The 16,558-nt window shown below is 48.2% G+C and overlaps 1 protein-coding gene across 1 annotated transcript in view; it reads right to left on the bottom strand.

Moving 5' to 3' along the window:
• LOC149345536 (uncharacterized) overlaps positions 1-15,080 on the bottom strand; it is a 57,241-nt gene extending 42,161 nt beyond the window's left edge. Inside the window, exon 1 of the mRNA XM_089586107.1 lies at positions 14,973-15,080. Coding sequence (XP_089442233.1) covers positions 14,973-15,069 — 97 coding nt within the window. The 5' untranslated portion in view covers positions 15,070-15,080. The remainder of the gene's footprint in view (positions 1-14,972) is intronic.
• Positions 15,081-16,558: the final 1,478 nt, after the last annotated feature.

Below are 16,558 nucleotides of genomic sequence, written 5' to 3'. Positions count from 1 at the left end.
ACTGGCGCGTCGTATCTGTTCTTAGCCACACCCTCTGTCGCAGACTCAAAAAAGTGATGACGCCTCTTCCTGCCGTTTCTCTCCGCACCGCCAGCGCTCAGGACATTCGACCATAGCCGCTTGCACCGCCCGCCTGCTTATCGCGAACGTCCCGTATACAATCGAGTTCATCGTCCTCGCCCGCTCATCTCACGACGTCATCCTTGGTTGGGACTTCCTTTCCACACATCACGCTGTTATTGGCTGCGCCCCTGCTCAGCTTGAGTTATCGCCATTCCGTGACGCTCCCTTAGACGTGCACGACGCTGCTGTCTCAGAGGACACTGACGTTCCGCCTTTTTCTTCAGTGCTCGTGCGTCTTTCTTGTGCTGCTCTCTCCGACGCAACTGTAACATATACGCCCTCTTTACGCTGCGCTGACCAAAAATGTGTTTTGCTGCCTCATGCCGTGCTGACAATTATTCGTGGCTCAAGCGCTATTTATGTGTCCAACCCGTTCTCCTGTCCTACCACTTTGCTCCGTGGCCAATCGCTTGGCAGTGTTGCCGTGCTCGATCCCGCCTCAGCCTACCCCCTCGTCGATAGCACGGCCGGCCTTCACGTGAGCGCCATTACGCCTGTTCCAACCGCCAATCCGTCCCCTCTCGATGTTTTTCACCGTTCCGTCGACGCCGCCCTGACGCCTACCCAACGGGCCCAACATGTCGCCGTCCTGCACCGTTTTGCAGCTTCGTTTGACTACCAGAAAACTTCATTGGGCCGCGCAACCACCGTCTCCCACTGTATTGACACTGGCACCCATGCCCCTTTGCGCCAACGTCCGTACCGCGTGTCAGCCGCTGAGCGCCGCATCATTGACGAACAGGTGATCGACATGCTCAAGCACCACGTGATACAGCCGTCGCAAAGCCCCTGGGCATCGCCGGTGGTCCTTGTCAAGAAAAAAGACGGTTCCATCCGGTTCTGCGTCGACTACCGTCGTCTGAACAAGATTACACGCAAGGACGTTTACCCTCTCCCTCGTATCGACGACGCCCTCGACTGCCTGCAGGGCGCTGAGTTCTTCTCTTCATTGGACTTGCGCTCTGGTTACTGGCAGGTGCCGATGGCAGAGGCCGATAGCCCAAAAACTGCATTCGTCACACCCGACGGGCTCTATGAATTTAATCTCATGCCATTCGGCCTCTGCAATGCACCCGCCAAATTGGAGCGCATGATGGACAACCTACTCCGCGGGCTTAAGTGGCACATATGCCTTTGTTACTTAGATGACGTTGTGATCTTTTCGCCGGATTTTTCGTCTCACCTACAGCGCCTTGAGACTTTTCTTCGCTGCCTGACCGACGCTGGCCTCCAACTCAATTTAAAAAAGTGTCGCTTCGGAGCTCGGCAGCTCACTATTCTCGGACATGTCGTGTCCAAGGATGGCGTTCTCCCGGACCCGGCAAAGTTGCGGGCCGTAGAAGAATTTCCGAAACCGACTTCTGTAAAAGACCTCCGCAGCTTCGTGGGCCTCTGCTCCTATTTCCGCCGCTTTGTCCGCAACTTCGCCACTATTATCGACCCTCTGACCAAGCTCCTTTCCGGCCATGACCTTTCGGCCTGGTCGCCAGCCTGTGATGAAGCCTTTACGACACTCCGTCGCCTCTTGACCACTCCGCCAATTCTGCGTCATTTCGACCCTCGTTCTCCGACGGAACTCCACACCGATGCCAGCGGCGTCGGCCTCGGTGCAGTCCTCGCGCAGCGCAAGCCTGGCTTTGCCGAATATGTTGTCGCTTACGCCAGCTGGACACTAACAAAAGCTGAAGCGAACTATTCTGTCACCGAGAAGGAGTGTTTAGCCATCCTGTGGGCGATCGTCAAATTCCGCCCTTACTTGTACGGGCGCCCTTTTGACGTTGTCACCGATCACCACGCCCTCTGCTGGCTGTCCTCTTGGTCGACTGGCGCGCTGGGCTCTGCGCCTTCAACAGTACGACATCCGCGTTGTCTATCGTTCCGGCCGTAAACATGCCGATGCTGATGCCCTCTCACGTTCCCCTCTGCCGTCCGAGACAGCGCCTTCTATATCCGCCCTGCATTCTTTGACGCTCGACTCCGCTGATAAAGCTTCTGAGCAACGCAGAGACCCGTGGATCGCTTGCCTCTTGGATTTCTTATCTGGCCAATCGTCTCGACCTCCTTCCCGTGCTCTGCGTCGTCGGTCCCACCATTTCGCCACCAGAGACGAGTTCATTACCGCCGGAACTACCTTCCGGATGGTCGCAAGTGGCTGCTTGTCATTCCGACCCATCTCCGCTCCACCATTTGCTCTTGCTACCACGATGATCCCCAGTGTGCCCATGCCGGCTTCTTGAAGACCTTCACCCGCCTACGACATCGGTACTACTGGCGCGGGATGTACCGTTATGTGCGCAAGTTCGTTCAGTCCTGCACCGCATGCCAGCGCCGAAAAAACCCACCTCGCCGACCCGCCGCTCCCTTGCAACCGCTGCCTTGCCCAGCGCAGCCCTTCGAGCGTGTTGGCATCGACCTCTACGGCCCTCTCCCCAGCACATCGGCCGGCAACCGCTGGATCATCGTCGCCATCGATCATCTTACCCGCTACGCCGAAACGTCGCCTTTACCATATGGTACCGCCCACGACATTGCATCCTTTATCCTCCATCGCATCATTCTTCGCCATGGTGCTCCCAAAGAGTTGCTGAGTGATAGAGGTCCGGCCTTTCTGTCTGAAGTTGTCGAAGCTCTCCTTCAGGAATGCAACATCGTTCACCGCACCACCTCTGCCTACCATCCGCAGACAAATGGCCTGGTTGAGCGTTTTAACCGCACTCTTGGCGACATGCTGGCCATGTATGTGGCTTCCGATCACTGCAACTGGGACCGCGTTCTACCCTTCGTCACCTATGCTTATAACTCCGCTGCTCAAGCCACCACCGGATTCTCTCCATACTTTCTCCTCTACGGCCGTGAGCCGTCTTGTACTATGGACACCATTCTTCCTTACCGCCCTGATGCTTCTGAATTTACGACTATTTCTCAAGCCGCCACTTATGCCGAAGAATGCCGCCAGCTTGCCCGGTCTTTCACTTCACACGCCCAGCAGCTGCAGAAAAGCACCCGTGATCCCTCTGACCTTCTTCCAACTTATCTTCCTGACTCTTTGGTCTGGCTCTGGGTTCCTTCCTCAAGTCCCGGCCTTTCTTCCAAACTTCTCAGCAAGTACCAGGGCCCCTACCGCATTTTCTAAGAAGACATCCCCCGTCAATTACCTCATCGAACCCCTTACACCGTCTACTGATCATCGTCGCCGAGGCCGTGAAATTGTCCACACCGACCGCCTCAAACCATACTACGACCCCGCCATCGTCACATCACCCTAGGCCGCCAGGATGGCGCCTTTTCGCCCGGGGGCAGTTGTAAGACAGGCCTTCGGCTCCCGAACCTTGGGCGGCTGGCGTAAGGAAGAAGAGGACGAAGACAACAGCGCCGATGCTCGTGCGTGTGCGCTGATCGCTGCCGCTGGGACTGATCGCTGCCTCAGGACTGAACCGAGGCGTACCGCTAGCCGTTCGCGACGCGACACTACACTACACGGTATTTATTCACAGTATGCACCAGTTACGTCGGGAGTTCCCCAAGCCTCAGTATTGGGACCACTTTTGTTTTTGCTGTATATAAATGATATTTCAGTTGGCATACAGTCTTCAGTCAGGATGTTTGCCGATGATTGTGTTGTTTACAGAGTAGTTAATTCCACTTCTGATTCGCAAATCCTGCAAACTGGTTTAGATACTGTAACAGACTGGTGTGTACGTTGGGACATGTCCTTATATATAAACAAAACTGTTCACGTCACCTTCACAAGAAAACGTACTAATCATCCGTATAGGTATAGAATTAACGACTTTACTCTAAACATAAGCAATTCATTTAAGTATCTAGGCGTCTTTTTTACATCGGACTTACGACGGAATAAGCACATTAATTATATTGCGAATAAGGCAGCATCACGTTTGGGTTTTCTACGGCGGAATTTTCGCCATTTACCAAGTTACTTAAAAACACAGCTGTAATTCAGTCATGTACGCTCCATACTTGAATATGGATGTGTTTGGTGGGAGCCACACACATCTGAGTGCGTAGGAAAATGAGAGAAAATTCAGAATAGGGCTGTTATATTTGTTCTTGGTGATTATAATCGGCAAGTTAGTATGACGGGAACCAAACGGAAACTTAACTGGCAAGAGTTGAAGGACCGCAGAAGGTACATCAGATTGAAATTTTTCCATGAGATTTATTATTCGAAAACCGGCATAAACCGCGAACAATATATCCAGGCACCTCATTATATAACAAAGCGACTGGACCACCGCTTGAAGGTCAGGGAATTTTCTTGCAAGGGTGACGTTCTGCGTTATTCTTTTTTTTGTTATACCTGTTCGGGACTGGAACAGTTTGCCATCTAGCATTGTACGTATTACATCTAATGAAGCATTTTGCCATGCACTGCAATAATTGTTTTATACCTATAATGAAGTCTGTACCCCCCTGTAGTAATGCACTGCGGGGCGGTGCAGTTAACTAATAAATAAACAAAAAATAAATAAACGCAACAGTTCGCAACACAAAAAAAATATGACAGGAATAAGGATATCACTGTAAACACTACATATCACAAGTATTTGATGGGTCAGCAGTACGCATAAAGAGCATCTTCATTTTCTTTTTGAAATGACAAGTGGTTTTACAAGTTTCAGCTTCGTCAATTATGGAAGGATACACATTGCAAACTGCAAAAATTTGGTTATCAATGTTTGGTTTGGTTTAGTTCATGGGGCATAACGTCCCAAAGCGACTCAGGCTATGAGAGACGCCGTAGTGAAGGGCTCCGGAAATTTCGACCACCTGGGGTTCTTTAACGTGCACTGACATCGCACAGTACACGGGCCTCTAGAATTTCTCCTCCAAAGAAGGTTATCAATGTGTTGGGTGCCGTAGTTTGTCCGGGCAAGACAGGAAATGAAAGAAGTGACTCGCAGACTATAGCGTATGTTTCTGTTCACGCACTTGTTTCTGAAAGATGTGATGCCCTGCTTTCTTTTATGATAAATGTGAACAGCAACTGAAAGCTATAGCACAATGGGATTGGAGGAACATTGAAGGACTGCAATAAGTAGTCGCCTGAGGAAGCAGCCGGAGAACATGCGCGCAGTGCTCTTTTGCAGCGTGAAGGGCTTAGTCACCCTTACCACTTCAGTTAAAATAATTCAGTTAATTATAACATTTTGGGGACGCAGATCTCAGTCATAGCTGCTCGCATCAAGGTTGCAGCTGTCTTTTCATGGAAAACTCGAATAGCACACATCATTTTAAAGTACCCGTGACTAAACTACTGGAATGTTGTTCGACAAGTCAAAGAATACTGTACATCCTCACGCACCCTTGCACCGAAGGAGCTACAACACCCTTGCACCCGTGCAGCTTTGAAGCGTCCATGGGTGAATTAAAGGTGCTAACGTGCTCAGCGCACCCTTTTCCAAAAGAAATAAGAAAAAATGAGGGTGTGAAAAGGGTGCAGCCATGAGTGCTACACCTTTAAGGGTGCAAAATTTTTTACTGTGCGTGCCGTTGATTTCAGAACGCCAGTGGTATGAGTACGGGGAGTTGTTTTAGAGCTTTCATCTTTTTACTTGACGTCAACGTTTTTTGCCTTTGACAACCACATTTACCTGCAAAAGCAGGGTGCTTCCATTGGTTCGTGTACGGCACCTATTTTGAAAGATATGTTTTTCGCTTACTGTGACAAGGCTCTTTTTGAGCGGCTAGATGACCTTAGGATTTTAAAAAATTTTAGGTACTTTGATGATTTTTTAATTGTTTTCGGTGACCTGTTTTTACTGACCCGAGTGTACCGCGTATTTTGGACTCTTTTAGTGCGTGCTTTAGGCCTCTAACGTTTACTAAAGGGTTGCCCGCGCCAGACAGATCTGTGCCTGCGTTTCAACCACAATCATACGTGCTGGATGTATGAGCCTAGAACCAACTAGCTACAGCAATGCTCATTCAAAGTTTGTAAAGAGGGGCATTGCTCTGTCCTTCTAGTCGAGCGCTCTCTGCAGGTCATGCGAACATGCTGTGGAAGATAATGCGCCAAAGCAGGTAGAACGTTAGGAGGCGGTGAGTTATCCCAAACATGTTATTGTCTCAGTAGCCGAAGGGCTGCATCGCAGGAGAACAGCTGTGTCACACATGAGCGACAGAGGAGAGAAGGAAAATGGAAGAAAAAAGAAAGAAAGAAAAGGAAGCCGTGATTCCCTACGTCTCGGTCAATCTAAGGAAGGTAGGGCAGCGTTCTGGAATGAAATCAGTAATCACGGCCCCTAAAAAGCTTTTGAGTGCGAGCAGAAACAGCTGCCCTACCCGAACGCGAAACTTCACTGCAGATTTAAGCACGGAAATGCCTCCCCGTCCTGCAGGAAGGGAGTGGCATAGAAAATTAACCTTTCATGTGGTCGGCTGCACAGGTGCCGTCAAAAGTAAATGGAAGGCAATATTCAAGAAAAAATTTAATCATTGGCCCCCCATTCATGCATCCTTGAATACATATGTGCAGCCTAATTGTGATTTTGCGAATGGCACTGTGCACCAACAAGCTTGGACCACTATGCTTTAGATTTAAAGACATGAAATTTTTTTTACAAAGTCGCCTTCCAATTACTTTTGATGGCCAGTGTACATAGGGCAAATGGGTAGGTGTTTGAATGTGCGCCTCCTAGAGCACAACATTAAAGCTGGTAACATCACCACAGACGGCCACCTGGCGGCCGCATGCAAAAAATGTGCCGCAGTACCATCCTGCCATCCCCTGTTCGACAAGACACTCATTTTGTATCGGCATCATAACGACTTGACTAGAGAAATCAAGGTAGCGTGTGAGATAGCTCGGGCAGGAGATCTATGCGTCAGCAGACTGTCTTTGTCATTATCGAAGAAAGAGCTCGATTTGATGGCATGACGGAATGTGGCATTTTGTTATGTTTCTGCTTCTTTCTATCTGCTGTATGAGTAGTGTATATATGCTCCTGATCTGCAATAATTCCGCTGTGTAGATAGTTAGCGCTTGTGCCTCTCGTCTTTGTCCCACGTTTTCCCGCGCAATGATTACTGCGTCATGTCGCTACTTTTTGCTACCACAGCAGTTTTTTCAAAAAAATGAGTTCCCCATTTTAGATTCGCATGAACGAATGCGGTCAACAAGGGATCTTTCTTTCCCGGTCTGGTCGTCCCGTGCGTGTTCCATCAATCGCTGATTGAGCCATCTCCCCGTCTTGCCGATGTAATGGCACCCGCATGATAAGCGTATCTTATATAAGACACCTTAAGTGCGTACGTTGTTGGGCTAGTCGGTCAATCATGGTAAATAAAAGGGGGTACTACGCACAAAAAGAAACGGACAAGAAGACAACACAACAAACGCAGACTCGGGGCTTACTTTATTTGAAAAAAGAAAGTTGGCTGAGGCGCTTTCCATCAAACAGAAGGGTAAAGATTGCGTAAGTGACCCTTCTATCAAGCTTTATCAAAATGAAGACAGGTTTTTGGTTTCCGCATGTGTGTGATGTGACAGTTTGAAGCTATAAAAGGAGTGTCTTTTTTATTTTTATATAAAAAACCTTCAATGCATGTGCATACGCTTCTCATGACGAGTCGTGCATCCATTTGTTCTATTCGCCAGGCCTGGTTGCCGTAGTAAAAGCAGGCGACTATGAGACAGAAACACAAGAAGCGGTCTCTAAAAATTTCACCAGGCACCTGTGCGAAAGAAGGCTTAAAGGGCCACTGCCCAGGGTTCGGACATTTTTGAAAAACAAGACCACTGCATAGATGAGGCAACGAAGATAACCTCTGCAAAATACTAGAGCCATGCGCGCCCCGAAAAGCTGCGAAAATTCAAATCAAAGCCCGTTCATTCTTTCCTTCCTTCAAAAACGGGCCCGGCCCACTACTCTGCACCCCGCTGACGTCAAGGGGAGCTACTTTCGCTAAAGGCACTCCATTGGTGCATCGTTCTGACTGACGGGAGAAGGTTGGGCGTAGCCTTGGCGTCGCGTCGTCTGCACAAGGCTTTCCGCAGCGCCTTCTGTTCTGGCTCATGCCTACAAACCCGCATGAAGGAACAAGAAAAAAAAACTGCGGAGGGAGCGTGCGGCGACAGCCTTGAACCCTAGCCATAAAAAGTAAAAAAATAGTAAAACTTCGGGGGTTGGTTCGCCCCCCCCCCCCCCCCCCCCCCGCCGTGATCACGTCACGAGACGCTCTGCGTGCGCGCTCCCTTCTCAGTTTCTTTTCTTCTATGCGAGCCCTCCAAAACAAGGTTTTAATTAGTAGTGCAGCAGAGCCTTTCCCTCGCTCGCCCACTTGACCGCTCCGCACACACACCCCTTATCTTTCGTGCATCTTGCGTACGCCTTGACTCCAATGACTGACATATGCTTTGGAGCGGAGAAAAGACACAAACACACAGAACACAAACACGCATGGAGAAAAGCAAACGGGCGGTTGCCGGGTCCGCGCTTCGCCGTGTGTTTCGAACACAACCGACTTCCGCCCCTCCGCTCGTGAAACGGTGGGGAGGCCTAAAAGAAAATGAAAAGGTGGCTCGTTAACTGGGAATGACAAACAGATGTATGAAAGGATGCGCTCGCTAACAAGTCTAGGTGGTCGAGCCGATCGCGCCTCTCGATCGTTCAGTGTGCGGAGAAAATGCAAAAACCAAGAAAAGAATTCTATTGAAGGCGGGGCCATGACGTCGCCCTGTGACGCACTCCACAGACACCACGCCTCCGGCTTACACCGGAGAAGGAAGGGGTGATTTTGCCTTGCCGAGCCTACTCGACGAGGAGCGGGAGAGAAGAATTTCGAGGAGGGAATGGAAGGAGAGGAGGCTCGCTCAAAGAGAGGTAGAGAGTGTCTGCTGCGCTGGGGTGGGCACGGGCCCTTTAAGGAATACCGGAACCATGCTGCAAAGCTTTGCGAAAAATTTGGCCTTGAAAAACTAGCAAAAGAAGTGCAGACAAGCACGAAGTTAACTCTCAGACCTTTCTACACGATAAAAAAAAAACCAGTCGCCTCGCTTCGAGCGATAGTAGAAGATAAGGGAAGCCGGCAAAGAAAAATTACTGTGTACCTGGAGATCCATCTTAACAAGCATCGTGTGAAAGATCCGCTCATAATCCCAAATTCGAATTAGGTCATCGAATACCCGAAAAAAGAGCCTAGTGTTACATGCTTCCTATTGAAGTCACAGACCTATCCTACAGTGTTGCCTGGGACCAAATGCTAGAAAGTGTAGAAATGTGTATAGACGAATTTGATTCTGTCAAGTTTATGAATGAGTGGGGGATCAGGACTATAGATTTCCTCGGCCTTTTGAATACATATCTCACGTCATTATTTGTAGAGCTGAAAGGAGAGGTATTCTCTTAAAGTGACGGGATATTGTCACGTTGTAGTGAAGGTAGTCCAAAGGGTCAGGAAGACGCCAACCAGTCTTGGAAACGAAGCTCTTTATTTGGGCTGATTTGCGCCCGCAAAAGAACTTAATCACTCGGCGGCGGCGTAAGCAACAAACGTGCTCGTCAGTCGTCAAACTACAAATGCCCGCTGCTCGCGGCATCGTTCAATTTAAAGCCGGCAAGGAAACTTCGAGATAACAGGTCCAGATCATCTAGAGTAATCTGGAAACACGTAGATGCAGGTCGGCATGGCTGTGATCAATCGAGATTAGTCCGGTCGCTTCTCGCGTCACGAACACAAATGATAACACCTCTTTCCTGCGGCCTTGCGTGAACGAACGGACACTACAATGATACGTGGCAATATGTATTGGATCTACCATAGATCCTGTTCCTGTGATCTCTTCCTTGTCAGAGGAGACAAGAAACTTGAAGAAGCCTTGGCTCCGCTTGCTTTCACAAAGTGCTTCCGCTACGTCGATGACATTTTAGTCTGCGCTGACAACACTGTGGCCACACCTAACCTGGGACAAAAAAAGTTTGGAACAATTCATGTTAGCCCACCAAGGGCTGGCATTCACTCATGAAGTTCTCAGAAACGGCAATCTGTTGTTCCTTGATCTTGCTATATCTCTGGAAACCCACTCGTACTTGGAGTACGCAACATGCAGCGGAATAGCCTACTGCCATATCACTCAGCCCACTCAAGGCTTATCAAGCGAAACATGGCAATGACATGTTTCGAGCAGGTCATAAAAAAGTCCGGCAGCCACAAGATGCGAAGTAGTCTGAACAACCAGGCAGCAAGACTGTAAAAAGCCGGTTATCCGAAACCTCTGCTTGTATCAGTAGCAGAAAAAGTGCTTAAAAGATTCGTGAAAGGAACGGACCAAGGCAAAAAGCAAGAAAAGAAAAGGCCTTTCGCCCTTCTGTACATTCATGCACTTTCTCAAAACTTGGAAAAAGTTGCTGAAAGGCATGAGGTCAAGTAGTTTTTTTCCGCGCCAATAAAAAAAAAAGAAATCTGCGCAAAGGTACCGGAAGGAACCATTCCTAGAGAAGAGGAATCTAGTGGCGTGAATCACACAAACAGATTCGTCGAGTGCTGTGCAGGAGCGTTGGGCCGAGGATGTGTGGGCCGCCAGATTAACTCACCTCCAAATCTGGCGGCGCATTGCACCAGGTGTTCCAACAAACCACAGTTCTGCTAAAATCCAGAGATGAGACAATCAGGGAGCTGTGGGAAGCTTACTGCATGGAATCGGGAAAAGGGACTTCTGTAACTGACCCTTTCGTTTTGCTTTCCAAACAATAAATGCAATTCCTGGAAGAGTATTAACAAAGGTAAACCAATCTGCAGCTGAGACAAAATCCTTTTTGATGCGAAAATATGTTTGACCATGTTAACTACAAACTAGCCCAGTTTAAACCCTCTTAAACTTTATAGACGGGAACACAACCCCGTGGCCTTTAAGAATCTCTTGATCGCCTTCACCGCTTTCCTTTGTGGGGAAGGTTGTGTCTGAGGCCCCGGAATCCTGGATTGTGTTAGAGGACGCGAGTCCAAGCGGTGGAGAGTAGCAGCCAGTAAGCCGCGTTCTCGACTAAGACGAGGACAGTCGCAGAGGAGGTGCCCGATCGTTTCACCGCAACTGCACTGCTCACACGCTGGAGCGGCTGCCTTGGCAACGAGATTGGAATAGGCGTTTGTGAGCGCCACTCCTGGCAACATGCGGCGCAGCAGCGTAGTATCACAGTGGGGAGGCCGAATGGTATTTCAAGTTGAAGCAAATAGTCGAAATGTTGCCACCGGAGTTGGAAAGTTGGAAGTTCAGCGCTCTGTACTATCTTCTCCTTCTTCTCTCTGTGTTGTGTTCGCGCTGCTGATGCATATGGACCGGGGTTTCCAACCTCCAGGGTTAGGCCACGACTACACAGTCACGTTTCGGGAAAGCAGTTTAAGGTGCCTTGCTGCGTTAGCTCTTGTTAGTAGTATGCAGACAATGCTGATTCCACCTGGAGCCGATCGAGCATCATCGTCAGCTAAGGCGTTGCCAGCAATGTCTCTATGGCCTCGTACCTACTGAAAGCTGATTTCGTGACCCCGTTCGATTGCCCGGTGGTGCATATGTCGCACCTCCGCCTCAAGTTGCTCACGGTCGCTATGGCTCAAGGCAGATTGAAGACATTGGAGGGCAGCTTTGGAATCACAGAAAGCAGCCCCTTTTTGAGGTGATTGTTGTGAGATGTACAACCTTTGTCACAAGTAACCAGGCTGCATGGTTTGTTTCTCATCCGTATAACAGAGCCCTCATGGCTTCCATAAAGACTGAAAAGTTATTTGATGGTGAGAACAAGGGTTCCTCTTACCATACAGAGATTTAGAGCTTGAGGGCTGGCATAATAGCTTTAATATACGACTGAGAAGGAAAACGTGCAGCCTGGCTACTTTTGACAAAGACTGTACTTTACCGCCTCATGAAGTGCGGCCGATTCTGCTCCAGTAGAGGTAGTCCGATGCGAAATTTGTTGGCGAGTTTTGGTCTTCCTCGCAGGAACGACCACGGCGCAATCAGAACTAGTAGAGGTTACCGAGCCATCCCTATAGACGTCAGTATGGTCCCAATATTCAAAGCGTAGCATGGACAGTGTCATTTGGTTAATGGCTAGCTTTGAGAGATTTGATTTCTTCTCTATTCCTTGAATAGCAAGGCGCACACATGGGAGCCGCAGACACAACAGTGGAGAAGGAGTTCGTGCTGCCAGAGTGAACTGTTGCATTTGCAAACGCAGAATGAAATCTCTGCGGCAGCACAGGCGCAAGGTGATGCTGTGGAATCCTTGAAATATGATGTATGTACATTCGCAGGGAGTCTAGCGCAACATAGGTCGAAATGGCTCCTCTTTGGCAAGTTCAATGCTTCGCAGTGTTGATGCGCACCGAGGGAGACCCAGACATGTGCGAAGGGTCTGATCCTGCGCTGTCTGGAGGGAACTCCTATTAGTCTTGCACGTGTTTCAAAGTACGGGTGTACTGTACCTCAAGAACCCCAGACGTACTGCTCTGTAAAACTCTAGCATTGACTGGACCGACTAGCCCCACGATTTTCCGCCCAGAAATCCGATAAATATGACAGCCGCCGCGGTGGCTCAGCGGTTATGGTGCTCGGCTGCTGACCCAAAAGACGCGGGTTCGATCCCGGCCGCGGCGGCTAGAATTTCTTTGGAGGAGAAATTCTAGAGGCCCGTGTACTATGCGATGTCAGTGCACGTTAAAGAACCCCAGGTGGTCGAAATTTCCGGAGCCCTCCACTACGGCGTCTCTCATAGCCTCAGTCGCTTTGGGACGTTAAACCCCATAAACCAAACCAAACCATAAATATGACACAAACAAGCATGAATTGAATACATCACGCAATACTTTAGAAAGATGGGATGCGCACATGAGACAATCACAAGAAAGAAGACGGGACGGGCGCACGAAGACGGTACGGGCACGAACACGGGACGAACACGGGCACGAACACGGGCACGAACACGGGACGGGACGGGCGAAAGAAGACGGGATTGCGCCCGTCCCGCCTTCTTTCTTGTGATTGTCTCATGTGCGCATCCCATCTTTCTAAAGCAATATGAACCAACTTGCCCAACAACGCATCCTGCTGAACGCAATACTTGTACAAGCCAGTCAGAAAATACAAATAAAGTAGCAGCAAATATACTCCTTACAAATGAGAATATAATCCATATGCATCAGTGACAAATTTTGTGCCACACGACGTTTACATAGAAGCAAAACCACTGGTCAAAAATGTGTATTACAACGAGTATAGGCCAAGAAATTGTAAGGATTCTGATCCAAATATGTTTTTATAGATTTTTTAAATACCTCAGGTGATGTCACGAATTCCCGGTCTAGTGAAATTTGGTTGATGAAAAATGGCACCTGGAAACTAAAGTTCTGATTCCCGTAGTTAGTCCGAGTGATAGGTACGGCGTTCTCAGATGGTACATTGCGGCAGTCCTGTCAGTTAGAGTGGCATACAATCTGCTACGGTGAATGTACAGCATTAACACTTCTTTTTGGGCGAGTTGGTGCATACTTGATTTGAAGAAAAAAGCGCCAGAGCATGCAAACCACGAAAAGACAAGGACGAGACACAAAGCTCTAACTCACAACTAATTTCATTGAAACCAGGCAGCGCCTTTATATGGCGAAGTTCCGCAGGAGTGGTCTATGCTATCCCCTTAACGTGTGGGAAGACCTATGTCGGCCAGACTGGGCGCTGCATCAATGAGCGCTTGGGGGAACATGCCCGAAATTTATCAGATTTAAAGGATAAATATACACATTTGGTAGCGCATATTATGGGTTGCGACGGATGCGAGGCACGATTGAGTCAGACTAAGATTCTTGACAAAAGCGCAGATAAGAAGGCACGTGAATGTCTGGAGGCTTTTCACATAAGGAAACTTGGCAATAGGTGTGTCAGCACCCCATCTGTTTCACTTTTTTCGTCCGAGTTCGAATTCTTAGATGCCGCCCTTAAATAATCTTTGTGAACTTTTTTGTTTTGGTTTTGGTTACTGCTTGCTCATGTGTGCTCGCTGTGATGGTCGCTTCGATATCTTTACCTTTCCTGCCCTCCTCCTTCTTTTTCAGTGAAACTTAGCCATATAAAGGCGCTGCCTGGTTTCAATAAAATTAGTTGTGAGTTAGCGCTTTGTGTCTCGTCCTTGTCTTTTCGTGGTATGCATGCTCTGGCGCTATTTTCTTCAAATCATGAATGTGCAGCAGTAAAAGAAAATAATAAATGTGTTGCGCTGGTAGAATAGCACATATCTCGCATAAGTGTTCTGTAGCCAAACCTCGCGGTCTCCCATAATAGCGGCTCTCAGAACTGTTCGGACAAAAGGCAGCCTATTATAGTTAACAGTTCCAGTGGTTCCCTGAACAAGAATATTTTGGAATAAAGCAGACCATAATACATTTAAATCTTGAAATGAGTGGGTATTAAATTAGTAATTTTATAAAGACAACCTACAGTTTTACTATGACCTCTCACTAAATTTAAAAGCACGCATATTTCATGAGAGATTTCCATTGAACGAAACACCTAGAAATTTGTGGTTGGAGAGTGGTTTCATAATATTGACTATTGAATGTGGTTTTATAGTATTGAAATATATTTATAATATTGAAATGGGCCTACATATTATGTACGTGGTTTTAGTGAGACTGAAGCTTACTTTTATTTGCCGTCTACCAATTCTGCAACCTATTTAAATAATCATTGACTCTTATTGCTAATTTATGGTAGGAGCACTGTGTGCTAAAGGCGTTGGTATCATGAGCGTACAGTATTGTTAAGCTGCGAGGCTGTCTGCACTTTTGAGTGAGCCGCGTGGCGCGAGAACCCGAGGGAAGAAAAGAGAGAGCCTCCTCACCTTCGACCACCTGCGCCGCCTCGAGCAGCGTGTACGCACTGGCGACGCTCACTGCTCCCAGAAGGCAGAGGAGCACAACACCCGCGGAACAACCCATATCGCCTTGCAGCCGGCCACGACATTATTGCGCACAATGCCAGGCCGAGATTATATAGCGGCAGTTGGCTGGGACGAGCAGCCAGTTCCTGGGAAATCCGTACGGGTCAAAAGTGCGCACCAAAGGGCGGCTAACTCGCAAGCGTGAGTGGAATGAAAGTAGGTTTTCCGGGTGCCCGACCCGAGCATCGCTTCTTGAGCTGTGTGGGCGAGTTGTACGACAACCAAGTGGGAGCGTTAACGGAGCGGGACCTTGCGCTATGCAACGAGGAACTTCGCTCGTCATCAAAGAACGCGACCTTGTAGGCCCGATAGATGCCCCTTGCGGAAACCGGGTAAGGGGAGGGCTGCTACATTTCTCTCACGCGGGAGGTTGCACCAGCGGTCTTTCTTAGAATGAGCCAAGGATCAATGTGCACGCTTCAAGAGCTGTGACGCGGCCGTGCCCGTGCAGGCTGAGGCAGCAACGAAAAGTATGAGCGCAGATAGTCCATCAAAAAATGTGCAGGCTATAAAGAACCCAAAAAATAAAGACAATCGTGCAAACTTTCTTAGAGATACCGCACAAAATAAGTGACAGAAAAAGCACATTGTGTTTTTTTCTATCTGCCGACCAACGAGCTCCTTGCTCTCACTGCGTGAAGTGACACACTTTTCTCGGGAACGCTCGTTCCTTCCGTCCTCAAGCACCACGTTAACTTGGAACATTAACGAACCCTTCAGAGAACAGTTCCCACCCGCGTTCGTTTTCAAAGGCATTGTTTGTTTCGGAGCTCATTTTTTTTTAAATTCGCAATGCAAAACTCTGCCGCTTTATGTAAACCCAAACTAGGGTAGAGATCGCGCGAATCAAGAAAAGGAGTTTCATATCAGGATTTTTCAGGTGTTTGTTTTTTTGCTGGACATGGAAGGCTCTGCTTCATTGCTCAATTTCCTACAAAATACAAATATTACATGTCCCATAAAAGAACTGTATAACATATCATTTTTATTTTGTTTCGTTGCCCAAGTCCGCCATATTTGTTTGTTTATATATATTTATTTATATATACTGTGAGCCTTTACAGGCTCATACAGGGGTGGGTCACGAGGCGAATAGTACAAGGTGAAAGAACAGCATTCAATATAAAACTTGTTAGTAATCATTTAAGACTAAAAATAACAAAAAGTAAGCATAACAAAAAGCACAAAGTGCAACGCAGAAGAAAGCATTCAAATTAAATTAAAAATGCGCAGGGAAGAAGTAAAAGCAAGCAGAATAACTGCGCGAAGAAGGCAATGCAAAGCAGATAATGCTATGCGAAAGAGTCAACAGCAAACAGTTCATTCGGCTGTGATTACAGAACATTCAAATGCGGAGAAACAAGGAACCAAAAATAATCGCAGCTAGGCCTACTCATGAAAAAGCGAACTGATTTGAGTTTCAAACAAACCAACGGAGTCAACATTCACAATTTCTTCTGGCGCAAGGTTCCATGCTTCAAAAGTGG

The sequence above is a fragment of the Amblyomma mixtum genome, chromosome 4 (assembly GCF_055824585.1).
Source record: "Amblyomma mixtum isolate Tamu chromosome 4, ASM5582458v1, whole genome shotgun sequence".
NCBI lineage: Eukaryota > Metazoa > Arthropoda > Arachnida > Ixodida > Ixodidae > Amblyomma > Amblyomma mixtum.
Note: the sequence above shows the minus strand (reverse complement) of the source record. Positions and strands in the feature narration are given on the sequence as shown.